Raw genomic sequence first — 27,028 nt, 5'->3', positions numbered from 1 at the left:
AGCTCTGAGGCTTTCTATCCAAGTTAATATGTATATTGCTTTTGTACAATTAAATGAATTTACTGTACAATGTATGTATAATGAAGGACATGTTCAGTCACATAAACATGTATACAGTATTACTTTTTGTTTGCAGGGCTCTCTGTTCTGATGGTTCCAGGGAAAGTTTAAGTATCAAATAGTAGCAAACTGACATTTTTATGCAAATGGCGGATGTCTTATGGGGATACCATGTGTTTAAACCATCTCAGATTTAAACCGCACAACTACCACAACTGGAACAGCCTCTGCTTCATCTCCAGGGCTATTTGTTGTACAACGTTGTATTTGTGTCAGGAAACATTTAAATGCATAAAGATTTCTTAACTTTAAATAGTTTTACCTTTCATTTGTAGTTATAAATAATTGCTTAGATCATAAGCAACTGTACCACAGATCTATGTATTCAGACTTATATGGGAGGAAACATGATTTCATGTAGTTCACTGACAAGTTTTTGTTAATATGAAGTACTCAAGTTCCACTGTGTGTGTGTGTGTGTGTGTGTGTGTGTATGTATATGTGTGTGTGTGTGTGTATATATATATATATATATATATATATATATATATATATATATATATTTAGCGCAAGTGACTCTTACAGGGTCTATGTATACAATATAGGTTGTATTTTATAAAAGAATTTCTAATGTATATTGTATAAAGGGCCTGAATCAGAGTTGTATGCGAATGCCATCATTGATCCTATCCTGTACGAAGCTGCTGTGCAAAAATATGCCAATGTTGCAGGCGCCTTCTGCTCCACGGGAGGTTTCTGTCCTCCCTGAGCTCGCCCTAGGACACCTGCGTTACGGTTTGACAGGTGTACCGCCTGTATTGAGATGTCCACCTGCGGCATTGTAAATCCAAGTATCTGCGTACAAAGGTGCAGCATCGGTCGCAGATCATTTGATTATCGCAGTATGAGTAACCCTATGGCTTCTCGGAATGGCCGCAGTATCTGAGACGCTAAAGACACCCCTGCGTTTTTTGCTGCCACTCCCTGTTTCCTCCCACAAACACTCCCTGGCTGTCTATTACACTGCAAGTTTAAAGTCATTGCGAGCGACTATGGCATTGTACCTTGACGCACACTTCCAGACAGGGGCCCCGGACAGGGAATGCAGACGGGCCCCCTCCTCTCTCCCTGGCGGTCGGCAGCAGACTGACGCGTCTTACCTCCGACCGTAGCATCAGTAGATTCTGGGCACTAGTCTGTGCCCAGAGTCTACTGCGCATGCGTGGCCGCCATTTTCCCGGTGATTTCCTCACTGCGCATGCGTGGCAGCCATTTTCTGGCTTTTTGTGCAGGGCTGGGACACCTGAGAGGTAAGTATTAAATTATATGGGTGTGGGGTGCGGGCTCCCCCTGGACCAAGGGGCCAGTGTGCACAGCACACCCTGCACCCATTATAGATTTGCCCCTGATTCCAGACTCCCTTTCCTATTTAGTACTTCCTTGTCCTGTTACAAGCACCTCCAAACCTGAGCATTGCTTCCATTATATCACCAACAAATTCTTCATTACTTGGAGGCCTTGGACCTCTTAATATAAGGCCGTTCCACCACTTCATGACTAGGTTCATTCTTTTTACTCCATTCAACAGAGACAGGCAGTGACTTTCTTCTCCCTATCCTTTTCTTTTTTTTGATTCCCACTTTTCTTCTGTACTTCCTTATCCACCCAAGAGGCACAACAGACTATTCCCATTTTGTTCAGTGTATGAACGCTGTTTTAAAAATGTAACGAAACAAGATATTTAAGTAATAATAATAAAAAGTTATAGTGTCTGTATTGGAAAGTTGGAAGAGCCCTGTGTATTTAGTATAGGGATGTAAGGGTTTTGCTAAATTTAAATAAAAAGCCTAAATAGGTAACTTTGCAATATTGGAAAGAGGTACCCTTAAGTACAGAGTATTCCAAACTACACCATTACAGTGCAGGTTTTAAGGATATCCATGTTTGAGCACAGTTGACTTAATTTGTACCTCACTCATTTTGATTTAACCATCTGGACTCCAGCATGGATATTCTTAAAACCTGAACTGTCATGGTGAAGTCTGTCTTGGTAGAATAGTCAAAAATATAAATAAAATTTGCATCTGTAAACTTTTATCGTATTTGTCATTTCTCATATATTAATAGATATATAACAGTCATAATATTTGGGATGGGGTGGGGGGGAGTCATTTTAACTATGGATTGCATCTTCAGTTGCTGTGTGATTGAGCAGCGCAACCTATGGAGCTGCCTACAGCTCAGAAGTTCCCAAACGCAGTCCATCCAGACACCCCAACAGTTAAGGTTTTAGAGATACCCATGGTTGAGCACAGGTGGTTAAATTAAATTGACTGAGGTACTAATTAAGTCACCTGTGGTCAAGCAAGCATATCCTTAAAACCTGGACTGTTAGGGTGCCTTGAGGACCGAGTTTGGGAACCTCTGCTATTACTAAATATATCTATTTGAGGTGTCAGTACAACTACAGGTCTTATGTTATTCTGAGGAAGTGCTGTTTATACTGTCTCCTAGCATACTTGATTTGCATAGTGTGAGAGTTTGTACCTTAGAACTGCCTTTAGGAACTAGTAATCCTACTTATTAGGTAAGCAAATACACATTTATACAGGGCTATGTGAAAAGGAGGAAGAAGTGTGTGATTTAGGGAGGTGCTCTAAGTGCTTTTTGGATTATCACTTTTTTTCTTGTTGTTTTATTAATCATGTTTTCCTAACCTGTGTGACAGGTGTGATGTCAAGATGAGTAGCAGTGTATAAGTCTGGTAACTGCCAGCCATTGCCTACGTGCAGAAGCAGACGCTGCCACAATCAGCTTCAGCCTTTGATTAGATTTTTTTTTTTATGTTGGTGAAAAACATGAGTATAATTATTTGAAAGTGCCAAAGGCACAGCCTTGTGCCAGGAAAACTGTAACATAGCAACTTATATGTATGCATTTATTTATCTCATTTTGTACATACTGGAGTTGCAACCTCTTGATCCTTTTCCTAGGTGGTAGTGCAGCTGTAATTTCCATAGTTATAGTTTTAAAAGCTGTGTTTAAACTGTTCAGTAACTTGATATATTCACTTGGGTACTTGTGTACTTTACGGACTCATTGGAGGGAGAACCCAAGTGTCCTTCACTCATTATTATTATCAATCATGGTAATGTCTAATTCCCCTTCACGGAGAGGACCCTGACATCAGCCAGTGTCCAGCATCATTCCCAGTGTCCAGCGTCACTCCCTACCATCCAAGTGGGCATAGAGGGGAAATATAACCTTGTAGCGAGCCGAGCCCGAAGCATGACGAGCGCAGCATGCCCGCGAGGGGACAACTTTCTTCTTTAGGTGGGGACAACTTTCGGTACTTGTGTACGTAAAGTACACAAGTACCATTTAAAACATTCATTTGGTTCTCTCTGCAATGAGTCCGTAAAGTACACAACTACCTGCACTTGATGGTGCTGACACATCAATGCACTGTACTATAACATGCATTAGAATTTTAGCGGAAAAGAGTTAGTGGCATAGGGGTCAATGTTCCCAATTACCGCTTTATTTTCAGTGTGCTGTTCATGTGATCAGTGTTCTCAAAGTTCACTGCTTGTACAGACGTAACACATTCAGTACCTCCCAACTGTTCTGTGGTGGGAAAGCTGGCGGGTATGTCCCATTCACTACTGCTCTGTATAATAGTACCAGTGGCAGGTGCATCTGTCAGTGAACTGGGTGATTGGAAGGGAGTAGGCTAACGAGCGCTAGTCATGCTCTTTGACGGGTGCCCCCATCAATATGCAACCTTGCCACATTGCGGTGTAGCCACACAATAGTCCTGATTCATTGACTTGAAATGTTGAAAGCTATGCACAAACAAAACTGCCAGGAAATCTATCAGGCCCCTGTACTAGAAGGTGTAGGGGCGTGGCTATACCACTTTGGGAATACGCAGCACCTCTTACATGCTGCGCCACACACTGAAGGGGGTGAGGTCATGTCATCTTGGTGACGTGGCTCCAACCCTGTTATACTTGCCTCAGTTTTCTCCTGAAAAAAAGGACATAATGACACATTTGGGGAAAGGCCTCAACCAATTGGGGCACAGTTGGGTAGTTGAAAGTGTGGTCTAGCAGATCGGTGTGTGGCCTAAAGTGTCATGTTTTTCCCACGTGGTATGACACAAGTGTATTTTGTAAGACATTAAAGGGCAGCATACATAGCTCAGGTATTTTATTTTCTTATTGCACAGCCAGGCCCCTTAGGCTTATTTGTCTTTTAGTTATTGCATTCCCAATGGCACTAGAATTACACCCTTTGATTATTATGTTATCTGTTATTTGGCAGTGCAGTAAAGATTTACAACAGTAACACAGATCAATGCAGATCCTCTCACTTAAGCATACATTTTGTAATGTTTCTTTGGTTGAGTAAAGTGTTGCATACTGTTTGGGTTTTCTGTTTTTCCATTTTTTTTATACTCTCAAACTGTAAAATAATTCACATGACAGGTGGAAATGTAAACTTGTATCTCCTACAATGAAAAGCATAATTTGGTAATACATAGGAGTCAATTCAGTTAGGGGCAAGTGGGGTGATTTGCCGGTGCAAAGGTACCTCATCTCGCCCCCTTCTTGTCCCCATCTCACCTCAGGAATTTTGTACGTAACCCTACATGGCTGCAAACAAAAATCCAGCAAGTCCAGAGCTACCAACTTGCCCCTACTTGAACCCACCCCATAGTAGGGGAGTATGCAAAGACATCCTTTATGTTGAATAGTGGTGTCTTTGTATATGAAGAACATGTCTTTTTCAAAATTTTTCCGGAAGCATTTAAAATAACTGGAAGTCATGGAAGAACGGACATTTGACCAACAATATAAGGACAATTTGGTAGACGATATTTACCAGTTATTGCCCAGAAAATGTCATTGTTAATTTTTACCTACTGAGAGAGCTCTGCCTCCTCTTTCTGCTATTGGGTGGGAATAACTGCATTATGCTAATTTTTAATGGTCTTGTTTTAGCAAATACCGGCCACTGATTTAAAGCTCCTATTGGAGCATGCTAGAAGTTATAGTTCAGCAACCACTGTTCAAGTACTAGTAAGCTACAGATACATGCACACACATGCACAGACACCCACCTGACACGTTTCCAATCATGACTTTTTATGTTTTCTAATTTAAGGTGTTTCCTTGCACGGTTCACATAGAGGACAGATTGCCTTTGGATGTTCTGATTGGTGTAGCAGAGTATGTGAACTATCATAGAGGCGTTGTGTCTTTAATATAAGCATGTAAATTACCATTATTTAAGATGTCAGCTGAAGGCAAATAACCAGACAGCTTGTGTCTTATTGTGCCATTAGCACTAGCTCTGACAGGTCTTTCTCCTGCAAACATGTATCAAAATGCTAATAAAGTCAAAATTGCAAAAATCTGTTTTGTTTTGGGGGCTTTTTCCACACCTTCCACAGAACGAAAATCTAAAACAGGCAAAACATACAAATGGGCACAAATGTAACCAAAGTAATTTCATAAGAATACATATCTTATTTCTCATAATCAGCAACATATTGGAAGTGTGTCTGGATGTATCCAATCCCCCCAATTCAGATATTGCTTTCAAGTATGTATCAAATCCACCAATAAGGTTTGGATTAATGAGAATCTTGGTAGTATAGCCAATGCTTTTTCAGATAAGTGCAAAACGATTTGGACCCCTCGGTTCAGTCCCTCTCAATGCAGGTCTTAAAAATATATACAGCTAGTAGGAATTTGACAGGCCTTTTGGTATTCTTGCTTAATGTATGCAGGTATGTGTGTTATAAGTTACATTAGTATGCCTACCTAAATATTTTCTTTAAAAATCATAATGGCCTTTAAAACGTCTAATTCTTATAAATGTCCATAGTTTTTGCCACCATATTCAAGCTGCCCATACGTGATGCAAGTTGGACAACTTGTTAGTTAATTTCTGTTCAATGTTGTCTAAAATATTCAAAGTGGCTGGACCCAAAATTTCTGACAGTCTAGATCAACATCTGATCAAACAGATATTGTAGGTCTTGTGGAAAATCATACACTAAAGATGGGTACACACTATATGATGTATTGTACGATATATCGTTCTGACAAGTACAGCTCGTATAGTGTGTATGTCCGATCCGTCGTTAACGACTGTCACTCAGGGCCGGATTTCCCATAAGGCAACCCAGGCGCTCGCCTAGGGCCCAGTGGGTCCCAAGGGGCCCGTGGACGGGCCCCTTTGCCCTAAAAAATCTGTCCGGTTCAAACTCTCCTGGAGAAGCAGTGCGCAAGTACTACATGACGTCATGATGTCACACGGACCCGCCCACTTCCCCAGAGTCCCGCTGCAGCGCCGCCACTGCTGCACTGTCTGTCACAGACTCTGTATAGGACGGAGGGAAGGAGGGTCTTCGTCCACTGCCCGCCGCTCAGCCCCGTAAACTCCAGCCAGCTTCATTGCTGCCTCAGCACAGCAGCCTCTACCAGACTTGCCCGGGCCGCCGTCAGGGGGAGAGTGGCAGGACTGGAGTCCCAGGTCCCACAATCCAACCCGCTGATCATCCGTCCGCTCGCTAACCATCCGCCTGCATACCATTGTGACCTGCTGCCCGGCGCTCGTGTGCTGCTGGATGCCATGTAATGGAGACTCGGGCCGGCGCTCGTGAAGTCACTCCGCGCCGCCGAGAGGAGCCGTATAGCTGTCGCATTATAGGAGCAATAACAAGTAGGTAAGTGTGGGGACTGGGAAAGATCACTGGCGTTTCACACAGAAAGGGGGCTGGCAGAGGAAGCAGAAGGGGGGAGAGCTGGCTGGGGACACAGAAGGGGGGGAGCTGGCAGGGGACACAGAAGGGGGGGTTGGCAGGGGGGACACAGAAGGAGGGGGGCTGGCAAGGGACACAGAAGGGGCTTAGCTGGCTGGAGACACAAGGGAGTCTGGCTGTAACTTGAGAGAGACTGCAGTGCTGGAGTTGCACAAATGGAGGGAGGGCCCTGTCTATTTCGTCAGTACCGGGCCCCACAATTTCTAATGGCAGCCCTTGCCACCAGCAGCAGACAGCACCTAGCGAGGAGCAGGGGCACGGACAGAGGCAGACTGGCAGCCAGTCAGTCACTGGCTGAATCTGAGAGAGACAGTGAAGATCCAGCTCACAGTGGAGCACAGCACCTGTATGTAATGGGGAGAGGGCCCTCCAACTTGATAGTACTAAGAGGGAAAATCTTAGGGTTAGGGTTAGTTGTGGGGGCTAGGGTTTTAGGGTTAGTTTAGGTTAAGGTATTAGGGAAAACATAGTTTGAGTGAGGAGGGCCAAAACAGGTATCTTGCCTAGGGCCCCATGAGATCTAAATCTGGCTCTGCTGTCATTCATCGCATTGTCCCATCTATTGTTCTGCACAGCAGATGGGACGATGCAGTAAACCACTCGGTGCTGTTACATGCAGCATGTAATTACACATTGGCCACCATACACCAGATCGTGCAGAGTGTACAGCACACGCAATCTATCGTTGGATCTCGTTGCACAACCGCTGGGTACACACATCATATAGTGTGTACCCAGCTTAAGGGTCTGATTCTGAGTCGCACTGATTTGTGTTCATGGATTCAAATGGCAAATTTCTGAATAGATGCAAATTTATGCATATTTGCATATATACATCCTATTCTGTATCTGTGCAGGATCTGTCTTTCTATGAAATAACAATGGCAAAGCAACTTGTGGAAGTGCCATGGGAATGTATCAAAAGCACTGTGCGATTCGGAGTTGTGCGTGCTGGGTAGGAAGCCTGTTTCTGACGTATCTCTTGCCTAGCAAGGGGCTGGTGCAAGTGAAGATAGTAATAAAAACTGTTGCGGCGGTTGGCATAGCAACAATGGGCGACCCGGGTTTACGCTTGCACACGCACGAATTCCTGGATTAGTTGAAAGGATACTTGTATTAGCATAAAGTAGTAAAACATGTATCCACGGCTGCCCACAACTACAGCCAAATTGTATTATACTCATAATCAGTCCTTGAATGTGTCTAATAGAATCCAGTTATTGCATTTGTGCTGAGCAATCTGTCAATGTATGCAGGGTCGCCATCAGGGGGGGGACTGTCTGGACTCTAGTCCGAGGCTCGGACTCTGAGAGTGGGAAGGCCCGCCGCCACACTGTGCATCATGGTCGGTCCACTCCCACCACCCACTCGCTAGCGCTACTCTACCACCCCACCATGAAATGCAGTGACAGAGAGGTCCGCCACCTGCTCCTACTGCCGTGGGCCGGTGACTGTGCAATAAAGCGGTTTTGTTTTTTGCGAGCTGGCGTGCACGTGACGTCATGACCCTGAAAGGGAGAGGAGCTGCGGCGTGTGAGCCAGAAGAGAAGAAGCTAGGTAAGTGTCATGCGGGGGCTGGCTGGCAAAGACAGAAGGGGGGCTGGCTGGCAAAGACAGAAGGGGGGCTGGCTGGCAAAGACAGAAGGGGGGCTGGCTGGTAAAGACAGAAGGGGGGCTGGCTGGCAAAGACAGAAGGGGGGCTGGCTGGCAGGCAAAGACAGAAGGGGGGCTGGCTGTCTGGCAAAGACAGAAGGGGGGCTGGCTGTCTGGCAAAGACAGAAGGGGGGCTGGCTGTCTGGCAAAGACAGAAGGGGGGCTGGCTGTCTGGCAAAGACAGAAGGGGGGCTGGCTGTCTGGCAAAGACAGAAGGGGGGCTGGCTGTCTGGCAAAGACAGAAGGGGGGCTGGCTGTCTGGCAAAGACAGAAGGGGGGCTGGCTGTCTGGCAAAAACAGAAGGGGGGCTGGCTGGCTAGCAAAGACAGAAGGGGGGCTGGCTTGCAGAGACAGAAGGGGGGCTGACGGGCAGAGACAGAAGGGGGGCTGACGGGCAGAGACAGAAGGGGCTGGCTAGTACCGGAGAGACACTGCGGGGCTGGAGTGGGGGAAGGCCTGTCTGTTTTTTCAGTCCTGGGCCCCACAATTTCTGATGGCAGCCCTGCATGTATGAGCAGCTGTGCATAACATAGGATTTTTGTTAATCATTTGTTTGCCACATTCTTAACAGTGAATCCATTTGGATTGGAAACAGTAAGGTGCAAATCAGGTTTGCTGATGACCTCATAAGTGCAATAGTTGCAATTCATTCACTAAAATGTAACCCTCTGGGTGTGTTGCTAAAGAGCCCCCAGATCTTATCGGATTGCAGTTAATTTCATTGAAATTTATGCCATTACTGTTTAACAATTCAGTTTAAAAAGTTAATACCTCTTATATGTCAAGCACATGTAAAAGATTGTTTCATGGCAACTTTTTGGATACTTATATCGGATTTAAATGAGTGCTATATAATGATATTATGAGAGGCAGCACTCAAAAACCCAATAGAAGGTGCAGGTTCCATAAGTCATAATTTGTACCCCTGAAGAAAACTATTTTGAACCCGGCTGTTCATTCAATAAATCAAATGCGCACATAAAGAACAACTTCGGTGACACTCACAGGACTTGTTAATGCCAAACAACACGCTGCAAGTGTTAACTTGTGCCGGCTGTTCAATCCTTTATATGCACACTTTCCATCGTTTTGCACGCACGCGCGTGTGTGTGTGTGTATATGTATGTGTGTGTATATATATACTGGTAATACTAACAAGCAGCGGCACTCTGAGACTTAGCAACAATATAAATGGTGTATTGGCGAAAATACAAAACCTTACTGCAACGTTTCGGAACACGCACGTCCCTTTGTCAAGGTGTGTCGATTACAAGGTGTGTCTATTACACCTTGACAAAGGGACGTGCGTGTCCCGAAACGTTGGAGTAAGGTTTTGTATTTTCGCCACCCTTGCGAGTGTTCAGTATCACATCACACAGTCATGCCTCTTTATTGATATGTGGTGTACACATTGCTCTTATGCACTTTATGATGCCGGTGCTTTTTTCATAAATATATTTTTGCATTTATAAAAAGATGCGCTGGTTCTTTTGCTGCACTACAATATTTTTATGTCCCAGGCACTCCTCCAGATTTCTAAACAAGTGTGCAACTGGGACCTGGACTATAATAAATAAACTAATATATATATATATATATATATATATATATATATATTATTGTATATTGTGTAATTATTAAACACAAAATGGTAATTTTAAGATCAAGATTTATTAAAGCCCTATTTGTGGTGTAATCACTGCTTTATCTAATGTTTATATCGATATCAGCGCAAAACGCTATCCAAAAGCTTAGCTTTTCTCAAAGCATTTTCCTGGGAACAAACACCATTTCACATTGCTAAAGCTCCTACAAGAGTGAGATTTACCATTTGCACATGTGCAGTAGTGTGTAAAGATAAAGGACTAGAGGTAAAAAAAACTTTTCAATAGGAAAGTGATTTGTTGAGGCAGCATGTTTTTAGAAGTGATGTCCTGGCAAGCAAGAGTAAAATTTCTCTGATAAATCAAAGTTAAACAATACAAAGCCAAATTTAATTTCCATGATCATTTTTTAAAAATAAACAGTTGTAATTTTCGAGTGATTTTCTGCTTGGCCAGAGGATGCAGAATATAAATGGCACGGTTTTGAGAAGTTATAAATTGGACAATCTTTTCAGAAATTCAGGGGCATATCTACTCCTTGGCCGATATGGCTCTTGCCAGGGGCGCCAGCCTAGGGGGGCACAGTCTGGCGGTGCCACCCGCAGCCGGAGTACTCACACCTTCCCCACTGGGCCAATTCATATTCCATCTTACGGCATAGGTGGCCGGTAAAATAAAGGTTTTTTTTGTTTTTTTTTGCAGAGCAGGATGAGTGACATGACGACGATAGGTGACATGGGGGGTTCTGGAGTGACACAGGTGTAGCATGGAGTGACATAGGGGAGCCTGGAGAGAAACACGGGGGGCTATAGATGCAAAGAGGAGGACAGGATTGACATGGGGAGCATAAAGAGACACAAGGGGAGCTTAAAGAGACATAAGGAGGCCAGGAGTGACACAGGGGGAACCTAGAGTGTCACGGGAGCCTGGAGTGACACAGGGGGACCTGGAGAGACAACCCTGCAGAATTCTATCATTCCAAGTAACTTCTAAAATTATAATTCCGCAAAGTTACGGTGAAATAATAGTTTTTGACCCTGGAAGATATGGTTGCATAAATTTGCCAAATGAGATAAAAACATTGAGAACAGTGAGATACCGTGTAACATAATTAGTGCTGAAAATGTATGATTTACTTCAGAGACAAATGGTTAATAAGCTGGCAGCCTGTGCTCCCAAACAATACCTGCAAATACAGGGCCGTAGCTAGGATAGTGCGGCCGGTGCCATCGCACAGGGCACCACAGGTCAGGGGGCACTGTTAGGGCCTGTCAAATTTCTGTTTATTTGTTCACTTGTAGCTTCCTCTTATTTCATCCCCAGCATCTCTTGGCCTCCCCTATCTATTCCCTGGTCCTTACCCATGAGGCCATTCCCCTTTTTTGGGTGCATTATGTCCCTTTGAAAAATGAGGGGGGCGCCCATGCTCTTTCTGGCACAGGGCACCAAAAAGTCTAGCTACGGCTCTGTGCAAATATCACCCTTGCATTTAACTGTAGTCACAAACTTGCAAAGGGTTACCGTGAAAAGTGTCGACCCTGGACATATAATAAAGCTTTCATCAAAGTAAATCTGATTGTTTTCCACACGGTTTTCCTGAAAGGATGTTATGATTTTCTAGATGTTTGGTAGCTGGTGATAAATTACACTTTTATGATGTCATGTGAAAGGCCACTGCTTGGACTTCCTCCATTGGGCACGCTGCATGAATAATAAATTGGAAATGTGCCTACTGTATAAAATGAGCGGGCTGTCATTTAACTTTAAGGGCTCCAGCGCCTACATATGGAAGAGGAGAATATACAGTTTTATTACTGTACTGTATATGTCTAGCTAGAATTTGTTGTTGTTTGTTACGGACGCCTTAGCAAGATGTTATTTATTTATTAACAGTCTCTTATATAGCGCAGCATATTCCATTGCGCTTTACTATTGGATCGGTTAATGTGTTAGGCAGCCTATTCTTAATGTAAAAAAAAACAACTTTTTTTTAATTGCACTTGTTAATTACTTCTTAAGGTGCATACACACACAACGATTTTTTGAATGATTATCGTTAAACAATATCGTTTAACGATAATCGTTTGAAAAAATCGTTCACTTTCTGAGTCAAACGATGAACGATTATTGTTCATTCACGTTTGTAGTTCAGTCAGACTTGTCAACTGAACGATTTTCATTAAGTTAATATGCAAAAATCATTTGTAGTTCATAAAAATCATTCATTACATTTAGTAAATGAACAACTTTAGTAAACGATTTTAGTTAATTTTTTCAAGGGAAAAAATCGTTTACTAAAATCGTTCATTAACTAAATCGTTGTGTGTGTATGCAGCTTTAAGAATCGTTGTCATCCTAAAACTGATTTATTCTCTGATATAAAAAATGCAGTACTGAAGTAGGAGAGAAGTCATGCCAAAAATGTTGCCACAATGTTAATCAAAATTGTATTGCACCCATAGTAAGCTTTCTGAGGAGGACAGCATAAGACAACATTACACACTAATTGGCCAAAAGTATGTGGACACCCCTTCTTATTACTGTATTTGGCCATTTCAGCCACACCCATTACTATCAGATGCATACCGCAATGCAATCTCCATAGCCATACATTAATACAGGTTGAGTCTCCCATATCCATATATTCCGAAATACGGAATATTTCTAACTTGACTGAGATAGTGAAACCTTTGATTTTTGGTGGTTCAATGTACACAAACTTTGTTTAAGGCACAAAATGATTAAAAAGAAGTATAAAATTACCTTCAGGCTGTGTGTATAAGGTGTATGTGAAACATAAATAAATTTCATGTATGTACACAAACTTTGTTTGAGCCACAAAATTATTGAAAATATTGTATAAAATTACCTTCAGACTGTGTATAATAAGGTGTATATGAATCATAAATGCATTCTGTGTTTAGATTTGGGCACTATTCCTAATACATTTCAATATGATATGCAAATATTCCAAAATACGGAATATTCCGATATCCAAAATACCCCTGGTCCCAAGCGTTTTGGATATGGGAGACTCAACCTGTAGTAGAATGTCTATAACAAAGAGCTTCATCACTTCATAGGCTGCCCGGCAGGGGCAGAACTATGGGACACAATGGAGGCACTGAAGGGGCACCTCTTCCATTGCCCACAAAATATTCACCTCACTTAGGACTGTAACTATGTACCTGGAGTGTACAGTCACGGACGCCCAATAAATAGCACCTGAGAAGCCACCATACACTATTGGAGAGCTCCAGGTCAGACCATCAGCTGAATCCTCCGTCTATCTATAGCTTGTCCCTTCTAATTAGTGTTGCTGCTCCTCAGCAGCTTCTTATGTTATAGTGACACGTCCGGTGCCCCCCTCACCCACAACTTTGTCTCACTCCTCCCTGGCAGCAGCCCTAGCGCATCCCCTCACCAACAAATCCCCATCCCACTCCTCCCTGGCGACAGCCCTAGCCGTGGACCCTGAGTGACTGTCCCAAGGATAAGCTCAGCTACTGATCTTCTTCCAGGAGCTGGATGTCAACAAGGATGCAACGAACAGAGCTGCAGGTTAGAGTGCATGGGGAGGCAGGGGCATGGGGCACCAGCGACTGAGTCTGGGGGCCAGATCTTTGGTGGAGCAGCTTCCCAGCATGTAATGCATTCGGCAGTAGACTGGGCATTTTGTTATTTGTAGTTCCACCACAGTGGCAGTCTTACAGTATTTTCACTTATACTCAGTTCTCAAAGCCACCACATCAGGTGGTTTTCCCCTCCATCATGAGGACTCTGAGCCTCATGCTAATTGTACCATACAGGTCACTATTTTATCTGTGACTAATGCATACAGATGTGACACATATATATTACTGTGCAAATGTTTTAGGCAGGCGTGGAAAAAATGCTGCAAGTAAGAATGCTTTAAAAAATAGAAGTGTTAGTTTATTTTTATCAAATAACAAAATGCAAAGTGAATGAACAGAGAAAAGAAATCTAAATCAAATCTATATTTGATGTGATCACCCTTCAAAACAGCATCAATTCTTCTAGGTACACTTGCACACAGTTTTTGAAGGAACTGGGCAGGGAGGTTGTTCCAAACATCTTGGAGAACTAACCACTGATCTTCTGTGGATGTAGGCTTGCTCAAATCCTTCTGTCTCTTCATGTGATCCCAGACAGACTTGATGGTGTTGAGATCAGGGCTCTGTGGGGGCCATATCATCACTTCTAGGACATATTTTTCTTTACGCTGAAGGTAGTTCTTAATGACATTGGCTGTATGTCTGATGTCGTCGTCCTGCTGCAGAATAAATTTGGAGCCAATCGAACACCTCCCTGATGGTATTGCATGATGGATAAGTACCTGCCTGTATTTCTCAACATTGAGGACACCATTCATTCTGACCAAATCCCCAACTCCATTTGGTGAAATGCAGCTCCAAACTTGCAAGGAACCTGAAACCTCCACCATGCTTCACTGTTGCTTGCAGACACTCATTATTGTACCGCTCTCCAGCCCTTCGGCGAACAAACTGTCTTCTGTTATATAATTCAAATTTTGACTCACAAGTCCAGAGCACCTGCTGCCATTTTTCTGCACCCCAGTTCCTATGTTTTCGTGCATAGTTGAGTCGCTTGGCCTTGTTTCCACATCAAAGTATGGCTTTTTCGCCACAATTCCTTCCATGAAGACCAGTTCTGGCCAGACTTCTCCGAACAGTAGATGGGTGTACCTGGGTACTACTGGTTTCTGCCAGTTCTGAGCTGATGTATCTGCTGGACATCATCCGATTTTGAAGGGAAGTAAGCATGATGTATCTTTCATCTGATGCACTAAGTTTCCTTGGCCAACCTCTGCGTCTACAGTCCTCAACGTTACCCGTTTCTTTGTGCTTCTTCAAAAGTGCTTGAACAGCAATTCTTGAAACCCAAGTCTGCTTTGAAATATTTGCCTGGGAGCGTCCTTGCTGATGCAGTATAAATACCTTGTGTCTTTTTGATGTGCCCAGCCTTGCCATGGTGTATGGCCTGTGACATGAAACTGTCTTACACAACCTCACCTTTGTAGCAGAGTTTGGCCATTCCTCACTCAGTTTTAAGCCTACTACACAGCTGTTTCTGTTTCAGTTAATTAACTGTGTTTCAACCTACATATGAAAATGATGATCATTATCACCTGTTTGGTATGATTGGGTAATCATACACCTGACTATAATCCTACGAAATCCCTGACTTTATGCAAGTGTACCTAGAAGAATTGATGCTGTTTTGAATGCAAAGGGTGGTCACACCAAATTTTGATTTAGATTTCTCTTCTTTTCATTCTCTTTGCATTTTGTTAATTTATATGGTGTGGTCACATACCATGGGCACCCCAGATGTTTGAGTGCCATGGATTAAGCCTGTTATTTATATAGATTTTTTGTGGTCACACTTTCTAGGGCACCCTGTTTTTCAAATGTATATTTCCCTATAGATTGTAAGCTTGCGAGCAGGGCCTTCTTACCTATATGTCTGTTATTACCCAGCTGTGTTCTATTAATGTTTACAATTGTAAAGCGCAACGGAATATGCTGCACTATAAAATAAACTGATAATAAATAAATATAATGTACACAGTAATGATGCACAACAAAATGTTTTACCCAGAAATGATGGTGATGCACTTTTCTGTAGTTTAAAGCCAATAAAACCAAAATAACTAATAAGTAGTGGATCTGTGCATTGCCAAGCCCCATAGCAAAACTTGGTTAGGGGCCAGGTGATGATGCTCTAGCCTCTGAAAAGAGCGGAGTTGGGACCACGTCTGCATGCACAGCTGGCGCATGAGTAGCTGAGATCAAGCTTAGCTTTTCGGAGTTTGGCCCTGAAAGCTAATGCCATCTTTAGATGCCGTTAGCCCATTATAGCCTATGGGCTACATCTCACAATTTTTTTTCAGAAAGGGATCACTTTACTTTTTAGCCTTTGCTGGCATCGACTCTTTTCAGAGCCATCTCCTGGCAAGACTATATTGATAAATTGCACCAATATAACATTTCTTATTGCAACGAAATGCGCCATAAAAAAAAATGTTAACCAGGCAAGATTGTGAATAATGCTAGACCAGCCCCTATATACAGAAGTTAGTGGAATAACAGTATAACAGAATAATAAGTTTAATTGTAACATTAGAAGAGATAAACGTATAACACACATATGTTGCCAGCAGTTTGCAATGAAGCTTTATGGACCATTTTCTCTCCAATGAGTTAAATTTCGAGTAGCCCCAAATACAAAGGGAGACTTGTCCAGAGTTACAAAGAACAATTTTTTTGTTATTTATTTATTTTACAGTTTTTATTTTAAAACAAATCTGTTAAAGTATTAACAACTACATGTTTTAAGTGCTTTTAACATCTAAACCACCTGTTTTTACGGCTTCAATCATTCTAATTAAATATGTTTTCTTCAAATGATTACAGATGTTCTTATATCCCATAGAACATCACGGGACGTCTCGTTATTTAGCTCGATTTATTCCTGACATAACTAAAGCACTATTTATCATAAAAAGCAGTAATATAACTTGAAGGCTGCATGTATTTTTAATAGAGGGATGTATTATGAGTTTGTGTTGATTAATGTGCCCATTGCATCCTTCGCACTGGCAGTGTAGGACATACAGTACAGGGGCCAGCTCCCTCTGGCTTGCTCCATTTACAGTTTTATCTCCAGTGTCAGTATGCTTGTCAGGGGCAGTGCTGACTGACTGCATTTCCCTGAGGTTGAGCTGAAGCATTGTTTGAGCACTGACGGAATTCTCTTGGCCCCCTCTGACGGACAATGCCGCTGATTCCCAACTTCCTGAGCAGACCAGACAGCTTGCTGTTTTCTAGTTGTCCCTTATCACCTCTGTCACTAAAACACAGGGCTACGTTCAACTGATATTCACAAAGCCAGATTCTGCAGCACACAGTATACCTTGTAACTGTCCTAGAATATCACTTTTTTTTTCCCAGAGTGCAATTTTCTTTTTCCATCCCTGTGCATGGTGAAATTGGAGATTCTCATTCGGTGATGAGATAAGAATATTGCTTGAACTTCTCTAGAGACGGAAATGCCTGTCTGTTTTCTTTTTTATTAAACCAAGGATTGCAAGACACTTAAAGCAGTTGATTTTTTTTAAATGTATATATGATTTGGGCTACAAAGCATTTTGTCTATTCAGGCTGTAGTTACCGAAAGTTTATACTAAGAGCTAAATCCCCTAACATTCTTTCATTCCCTCGATACCTTGGCTGTTTTACTGCTTGAGATTTCTAGGAATGCTGAAAGAGCGAGAGACAGACTTCTCTTCTCCAGTGTACTATTCACTCACTCATCATGATCCTTTATATCTTAGACTGTACATTACATGAGAATTGCGGTGAAATAGCATGACATGACTATCAGATGTGTGTACATTTCCTAACTATTTCATTGTACATTGCCATCTGTATGTTCGATTTGGGTTATAATTTTTAATAAATTTACATTTCATTATATGCCATATACTGTAGACTAAATAGTTAAAATCCACTTTTTAATTTTTACTGAGAACTATATTAAAACTTTAAGTACGTACAGTGTAGGTGTGTTTGAATAGATCTTTTCTAGTTCTTCGTATGAATACTAAAATAGGAAGAGATGCTGCTTAATTGTGGAATGGCAGAAAGCCGATATCTATGCATTGGTTTAACTACTACCCTAGTACAAACTGTTCAGCCCCTACCCTTTATATCAATGTGAACTCCACTGTGTGTGACCGGTGGTAAAATTAGGGCATCCTCTTTACCGAGGGTTAGTGTCTTACCTTTATATTTATGTTCAGTGTGACCTAAAATAATTAGTGCAGATTCCCATAAAATGAAACTGCATATACAAATGATGCAATTAATACACATTCCATTAAATAATTTCTTTAAAAGCATTCCTTCAATTACCACTTTCTTTTTCAATGTTCTGCTTGTTAACTTAGCATAACTAAGTTTCATGCTAAGACTAGTGCTGTAAGCTATGGATGGCACAAATTAGCTAAATACTTTGATTACCCAGTCATTGATAATGTGTTTTGTCTTGATTTTGCCTGGCGAGCTGTATATGACCTCAGTTAATGTAACATTTCCATATTTCCTTGTATTGTGCCATCTTTTATTGTCATGTGACATTAATTTCCACAGGGAGATAACATTGCGACCACCAACATATTATTTCAGATAACACATTGTCTAAACCTATGAGGTAAAGGAATGGCCTAGTTCAGTGATGAGCAACTTCATACACTTCAAGGGCCCTCTAACCTTCTAAAGGGCTGCACTGTACCAGAGCCAAGTGTAAAGTTTCTTGGTGTCCAATTCACAAGTTTGGCCTTCTTTCCCCACTATTCCCAAATGGCCACTTCCCAGCCCTGCACACTTCACATTTGTAAAATAAAAATGATTCTCTAAGTGGGCTGTTGGGGCTGCAGTCTAGATGCAAAATGCTGTCCAGGCTCCACTGATGACTGGGACAAATGCAGGAATTAGAGCTTGTTTTCCAAATGTTAGATTTTGAAACAAAAAAACTTGCTGCAATTAGCTGGCTACAGTAACACAATATAGGGAGCATTCTAATTAACAATATATATATATTCATTAACCTCTTAATTACCTTCTCATCAAAATTAACCCCATTAAAAGCATTAACTCCTTCACCCATATTCGTAGCATTATTTTCCCTTAATTAAAACCCTTCCTCCCTCCAACCACACTTAACTATTGTTGATTGATCTGGCTGTGCTGGTCACAACACACAGTACAGTCACATGAGCTTAATCTGGGGCAGGGCAAAAAAAAAAAAAAAGCATGTTTGCAACTTGGCAAAGCCATGCTGCACTGCAGATGGCACAGATTTAAAATGTGCAGAGAGATTTATATTTGGAAGGGGGTGTCCAAATTGAAATCTAAATTGCAGTGTAAAAATAAAGTTGTCCAGAATTTGTGGGCTACACACAACAGCAAACAGTATTTACCCTGCATGTAAAAAACAAAAACACAAATGTATTTGCACCCCTTGCATTTCAACATGTTTTGTCTAGGTGCAAAGTTACTTGCTCCTTTTTTCCTTTGCTTCCAACTCAGAATCCATTCCACAGTTTGCACAAATGCTGGACCTGCTGTTGTGTATGAGGGAGAGGGGCCACCAGTAAAGTGATAGGGGCCATGCACTGCTGTAATAGGCTACATGGCTCCTACATGAAAGAGCACTCTATGACATACTTACCGATGTTTGAAGTGGGCAGTGATGGGGCGGGGCAGGACTATTGCGTCATTAGGCCCCACCCCCTCACGATGAAAGGCTGGGAATCGTGGGCATTTGAATAGGGTGCAGAGCCAAATGATGCAGTTATCATAGAATCATGTCATTAACCTCTGCCCTCTCCCGACGGATCTCGGAGCATCTCCCTATTATGCCCATTTCGCTAGGAAGTGGGCGGGATGTGGGAGAAGTGCTAACTCTTCCAGGGTGCGGGGGGCTACCTGAAAAATCAGGAGCCTCTCGCAGGTTCCGGTAGAGTAGGCAAGTATGCTCTATTAGGACATGACTTCCGACCACGGACTTGCCACACTTGTACTCGACCACCCCAAGCATCACTCCAGTCAAGAGACTTAATCTCAGTACCTTCCAGCAATACGTTTAATGTAATAAGAAACCAATCTGCAATAACATTGTAACAAGCCTTTAAATGTGAGAGAAACTTTAACCAGTGAGTCTGATACCTTAATGTGACTTCTGGATGACCACATTTTTCACCAGCTTTTGTAAGTGTGGCACTATTATATGCTGAAGAGGCACTGTCCCCTTTCGGTATGAAGTGGCAGCAGCTAAGCTAATAGCAAACATTTTCCAGTTGCGTTTATCATCATGCTGATGATCTGACTGGCATTACACTTATTTTGCACACACGTGACAATAGCAGGCTAATATTACCACAGTTGTGGCCACCTTCTGTCTTCTATTTAATTTGCCATACCATTGTGCTTTGTTAGCTATTTTATGGAAAAGAACAAAAAAAAAATCTTAAGTTCTGTTACTTTTATAGAATATTGCCATTGATCCATGTCCTTTAATTGATAATCAGATGATTTGCAAATAATAGTGTATAATTTTTCTGATTGTTGGAAATCACATTTACATTGTATCCAAGCAGCTCTCCCCCCCCCCCCCCCTTTACCAGTAGATGAAAATTATGGAATTACTTTATTAATTTTTGCTCCACATGGAATTCCTATATCCTTTTTATTTCATCCAGACTTCTCCATTATTATACTGCAATCACACCACAAAGCAGGATGAATAGGCACTGTTATTCTAGCTTTGTTTATAGAATAGAATATACACTATGTAACATGAAATGGCAAAGCAAAAGCTGAATTCAGACATCGATCCTCTCTAAAATGTCCTGTTCCACCATGAAATTTGGTAAATGTGACATTCCACTCATCTGTAATGTCCACATTCATCCAGAATTATGTGAAGATGCATCTATGCCCAGGTGGCAGTTCTGTATCAGAAGGCTCAGTGATTCCCAGTGCACTGGTGCTGCTTCTGTATAAGATAGAGAAAACAGGACAGAGCTCAAACAGGTGCGCTTAGCCTTAGCTGTTTTCCAGAGTGCTGCAAAGTTATTTTTACCAAATAAAGACTACGTGTCAAGTGCGGTTAGCGTGAATGTTAATTTTCACCTGCTTTTGTAAAACTTAAGTGATGATGAATAGGCCCCTTTATGTATCTTGGAGACCTAGGGTTGGAAACCTGTTTGCAAGTGAGGGACAGTACAGTATATAAATATTACAAAAGGCATTATACTTTACCTCGTTAAACAATAAAAATGTACATTAAGTATAATGTGATTTGACCGATTTGATGAATGATCTGATCTCTAAAGCTGGGTACACATTAAACAAAATCGTTGTTCGTTGATAAAATCGTTCAAATCGTTGATGAAATCGTTCATCATTCAGGTCAATAAAGGAAATATTTTTTAGTGCCGCTTTCTATCTTTCATTTATTCAGTACACAGGGCTTAGCCATGTTACAATTGAACACGTGTTTTCCACTATTCAAAACATAAGTATACTTTTAAAACCATCAAAAGATGCATATAGTTACACACACAGACACACACACACACACACACACACACACACACAGACACACATCCAAGAGACAGGCACTTTTCAGCAATAATGTCATACACACAGATTTAATGAGTTTCCTCCTGTAATTACTGTGAAGCGCACTGCTCAACAATTCATTAAGGAAATGACTGACACAGACATTGTGGGGAAATTAAGGGTATTCTTTAAATTTTAAGATATTTTTAGCATTGTGCTACAAAACAAGAGCAAGAAGTTTGTGTCCTTTCCCTACAGTTATTATTCCAAAGACGCTGTATTATTCTGGATGAAATGGTAATCTATTAAATCTATAGGGTGCAATTTTGCATGTATTTTGTGTTTGTGTGGGTTTGCTCCTTATGGCTTTTTCAGCTTGAATTTAAAAAATAGACTTGTTTATTTCCCCAACGTTAACATGGGGGCCATTCAATGACTATGATCGCACAAATTAAGGGTCTGACTCCACACGATTTGCAGTGGCAGACAGCTGCTCCGAAAAGCAGAAGCTCTAACACTACCTTTTCCATTGCTGATACAAGCGGGGAATGTTTACACTGCCTAGAGAGTGATACTGCTCATGTGTCACCCTAGGTCACGCATGCGCACTTTGAGAATTGTGTGGAGGCAGAGGGACATGAATTGATCCTTCTTTGCAATCCAAATCTCCTTCTTAGAGAAAGTAGAGTGAGGTTATAGTTTACAAAATAAAACACCCCAGACTCTAAAACAGAAAAAGTAACACACATTTTAATGAGTAAGGGGTATATTTGTTAATGCATTGCATCAGGTTTAAATCCGATCATTTAAATATCTTATTGCCGCTATTCGTGGCAATAACAAATTATGTTCTGCCTGGATGCAATAAGAAACGCATCTAGGAACGGGCTTTCTGCTGCAGGACCCACAGTGCACTGAGCATGCACGATCATTAGACTGTGTGTTGCAAGTGGCCATTACCAGGGAAGGATCCTATGCATGGTGAAATGTGCACTCTGTAACCTAAAGATGCTGTTAGCTACTGGGACCAGAGCTTGGGAAAATTTTGCAATATAGCAGCCCTTATAGAATCCAATGTTGGCTGCTATTGCGATAGGAAACAGGGGAATCGCAGCAGATATCTCCTATATCTGCTGCAGAACCCCGTCCTACATCCAGGGGTTGCATACATTTTGTGGGTATCCCCCCAAAAAACTTCAGACAAACTACATTTGTCTAATAAATATGCTAATAAATCTGATAAATGAAAATGTGTTATGTTCCTCACATGGGTGTATAGCTGTTTTCTATTACACAGATTTTACATGCTGAGCAAGCTATACATAAGACATTTTTCAGCCTGGGATTGTTGATATTTATGACATGAAATTGAGAGATCATTACAATTTATTATTCCAGCCAAGCTTTGCCAGGATGGATTAACTATCCACAAGCTGAGCTTGTTAACCGTTTGCAGTTTTTATTTGCGGTCGTAACAGTTTGAAAATATCAATTACAATGATTGAATTAACCCAAATACACTTTCAGACCATGTCTTTCACCTAACCATGGAGTGAATGCAGCGTTCACACCCTGAAGCAGTGCACAGGAAGTGGGGTATTTACATTTAAATGCTTCACATTTTCCACTAGGTTAGTGTGTGTGTGTGTATGTGTATGTATGTGTGTGTATATATATATATATATATATATATATATATATATATATACACACACTTTTTCCCTTTGTGTTTCACTGTAAAGGGCATCTAAATTTATGCTTAAGCAAGGAAAATGGATTTTGTAAATAGCTTTATATGCTTAAATATTCTATATATACCAAATGTCCCATGGTTTCAAACAGTCACCGTTTTTAATGATTTATCCCTATAAATTTGTGTCTGTGGAAATGTCCCCCCTTATATGGTTTTCATATAGCTCCATCCTGAATAATCATGGAGGTACTCAGCTATGTTGTATAATGGGAAAGCAGATGGTTATGCCTTAGACCCCTAAGTAGAAGACTCCTCAAACCTTCTAAAGAGGATTAGTGGATGTGTTGCCCCTAACAACCAAACAGATTGTATTCATTTTATAATTCTCTACCTTTGCTGTCTCCTCTCTGGGAGAAGCTAGGAGAGGAGGTGCAGATGATGGGGTGGGGCCGGATGCTTTGCCTCATTAGGGCAAATATGATGCGATTCTATGACCAGGGATTTCTGGCATTAACTTCCCCTCACTGCCCACTTTACTAGGAAGGAGGACTGCCTACTGTCCCTGGGGACTCCCTGCTGAGTCGTGAATCTTCCAGCAGTTGCGGAAGAGTAGGTAAGTATGTAATATTTTATTTAATGTACTAGATAAATAATATCTAGGATATGGTTTGTTGCTATGGGCAACACCTCCAATTCTCATCTTTAGAAGATTTAATAAATCACCCCCTTAAGTGAGCTAGGAAACTGTGGTGCGAATGTGACCTGATTAGATTGCTGTGTCACAGGCACTTCCTCATTCCAGTCCTGGCAGATTTGAATCTCTATCAGATAATCCCCACCATCCTCACTGCCACACAAAGAGTTACAATCTTTAGAAGGATAATTATCCCAAAGTGTGCTACCCTTTTTAACTAAATGTGTTCCAATTTCACCTGAGGTGTTTTAACTGGTTTTAGAAATGAATCCATAAAACGTGTGCTGCCACTCACATTCACAAAGCAGGCCATTGTTTAAAGCTGGATCCGTAATACTTCTGGGTTATTTGTAGCACAAGTAACATGCTGACCAGTATTCTATGTGATATCTTTGGCCATTTCTCTAATGGTGCATACACACGGTCAGATTTTTCTTCAGATCTGAATGATGATGACTTAAAAAATCGTTCATATCTGAAGGAAAATCTGACATGTTTGAACGATGAACAATGCGCGTTCCCGATGGTCGGATAACGATATCTGATGTGTTTGCAGTCAGATTTGGACGATTCCATTCATTTTAATGCAGTCAAAAATCGTTCATAGTTCAAATCGTTCAGATCGTTCAAATCGTTCATCTGACACGTCTGACAAATCTGACCGTGTGTATGCTCCAATAAAACATTCCATGATCCTATGATATGGACACAAAAAATTCTTAATTAACCTAGATACCCTATAAAATGTTATCTCCTGTATCTCTCTGGTTATAATGTATGCTTCCCATGATTCCTGGTAGTTTGTAACGTTCACCTTACACTAATTATGTTATGTTTCTCTTCTAAATGTTTTATGATAAAATAAATAAACAAAACAAACTTCGGTGAAGTGAAATGTCCTGAACATGCCTGGCACTGATGCATGGAATTAGGAATAGCTGGAGCTATTTGTATAGTTGTGTTCACATTCTTCGTTAAAGGGACAACAGGTTGCAATTTAGATGTATAAAGCTCCCAACCTTCTGAGATCTTTTGCTTAGGGTCTAAGCTGTTTCAGACTTTTTTTCTTTTTTTTTTTCTTGTCCACATGATTTAAGTTAAGATTGAACATTTCATTTGTTATTCTATTTGTTTTGTGATTTACTTGTGTTTTATAAAAAAGCAAGACAATAATTTGAACCAGTTGAGACAGTAACCTGACCACCGTGCTGCACAATTGAATTTCTGCTGCAACTCCACTGTTTGTATAGAGTGTGGTTTAGTCACAGAAGAACTAGAAATCTGTACAGATTTATCTGTCTGCTTTTCAGATAAATGTAGACCATGAACTGTAACCAAAGTAATTTCATGTATACTGAGTGGGATATGTGTGTATTTTTGGGTTTTCAGCAATGGCACATAGAGATTTGTGGTTGGGATGGTCGAGGTTGTTGAGTAATCAGTTACAGGAGCCTAGCCCTGACATTACCTTTCACCCTAAACTGAACATTGTCCCTGCAGAGTCTTTCTGCGGCCTCAGGCTTTAGCTTGATTTCATTGTTTAGGACAAATTGGAGCTACTTAGGGCCCCTAACTTTTTTTTTTTTTCATTCTCGACACACGGATTAGCCTGGTGAACAAGCTAATTGCTCTAGTGATTATAATCCAGTTGTTAAAAGGCAACAAAGATTTTAGAAGAAATGACACCCGTTTTACACTTAATAACCAGACACTCCCACTCGTTTTGTGCAGGGCTAGTGTGTAGTATGTTAAGCTTTTGATTTGTTTTTATTGTCTTTACAGTGGGGTTGTTTACTAAAAAAAAAAACACTGCAGGCTGAAACATATATCGTCATATTGTATTCTGGATTTCCTTAGTGGTTTTTCAGCACTGACCTATTGCAAATTCTACAGCCGCCTTGTTTACAAAGTGTCATACTGCACATTCATCTTGTAAGCTGATCACGGGCTCCTACTTATAATTTAGAGCTTTGCTCCCTTTCTACATATGTACATATATAGTATATGGTGCTATGAACTATTAAGAATAAAGATACATATGTATGATATCTTCAAGGTAGCCCATGGACCTTGGCCTGATTTGTTAAGTCTATTAGGGTTGGGTGGTTAAATACCGGAACTTGTTCCCTTTTAGGTGTTGAGAGATTCCATGTGTTCATTAAAGAATGATTCGTCACAGTAAGGGGTATTATTACTAAAGTGCGGGTTTATAGAATTGGATATGTTGCCCATAGCAAACAATCAGATTCTAGCTATTATCTATTAAGTGCTACATTAATGTTAAGTAGAATCTGATTGCTTGATATGGGCACTTTTGAAAATCTGCACTTTAGTAAATATACCCCCTAAAAGTGCCTTGCAAGTTTTATTGGGGAGGAGGCCCTAACCTATAGCAAGAGCTCTAGTCACCAGGATCTGAACGATACTCCGTTCTCAAGAACACACACTCCAAAGTAAATCTGTAGAATAGAGCATAATCAATTAGTAAAGTACTGGTAACTTCTCCAGACAAAATGAGTGCATTTGTATGCAGGAACGCTTGCCTGAGCAATAGCTAATGAATGTTCAGTCTCCGTCTCACGCAGATTTAAAATTTAACTAGCTCAGATGCCTTTTACATAAGCGAAAAAGGGGAAATCTGATAGTAAATATATATCTCAGTTGTAATATTTTCGTTGAAAGTAGATTTTTATTTAAAAATATTTGGGGTTCTTAGATTTTGATGTATATCTTTACCATAAAGACTGGGAAAAAATGTTAAAGCTGTAATTGTAAAATTTAACAGTCATACAAAATGGCAACATTATAGCTCATAGATTTATTGCTACATGTAAATAACAAGATCTGTTTTTTTACCGATTTATTTTTAATTGAAAAAAATATGAAACAGTGCATTGTGTCCTGTGCTTTGATACATAAACTTATTGCTGTTTTCAACTCTTCCCTCCTCCAGGACTTCCTCCAAGGAGACTGCAGTAAAGCAAAACAGAAGCTGGGCTGGGCACCTAAGGTCTCATTTGAAGTAAGTAATTGCTATATCACACCATGTCACACCAATGGAAATGTCATCTCCCATCACAACATTTACTGGTAAAGAGCTGTCAGTGCTTCTAGAGAATGCTGAATGTGTACCGCCTTGTGGCCTCAGCTTCGCTGATGAAATGAAAGTTATGGTAAGAACTTACCTTGGTTAACTCTTTCTTCGAAGTCCACAGGGAAACCTTGGGGTGTAAGTGATGGGAACCAATCCGGGCACCACGCAGATAAAGCTTTACAGCTCCCAGGATGCATTGGGTCCACTTTCCCTATACCCCGCCC

At 41.1% G+C, this 27,028-nt stretch overlaps 1 protein-coding gene across 1 annotated transcript in view; it reads left to right on the top strand.

Annotated features, from left to right (window-relative positions):
- Positions 1–27,028, top strand: part of GMDS (GDP-mannose 4,6-dehydratase) — a 718,047-nt gene that overhangs the window by 681,612 nt on the left and 9,407 nt on the right. The window contains exon 11 of the mRNA XM_088471799.1: positions 26,664–26,732. Coding sequence (XP_088327925.1) covers positions 26,664–26,732 — 69 coding nt within the window. The remainder of the gene's footprint in view (positions 1–26,663; positions 26,733–27,028) is intronic.

This window comes from Taudactylus pleione, unplaced genomic scaffold, assembly GCF_031769625.1.
Source record: "Taudactylus pleione unplaced genomic scaffold, aTauple2 ptg000116l, whole genome shotgun sequence".
Classification (NCBI taxonomy): Eukaryota; Metazoa; Chordata; class Amphibia; order Anura; family Myobatrachidae; genus Taudactylus; species Taudactylus pleione.
The sequence above is the reverse complement of the archived record's forward strand: the minus strand, read 5'-3'. Positions and strand labels throughout refer to the sequence as shown.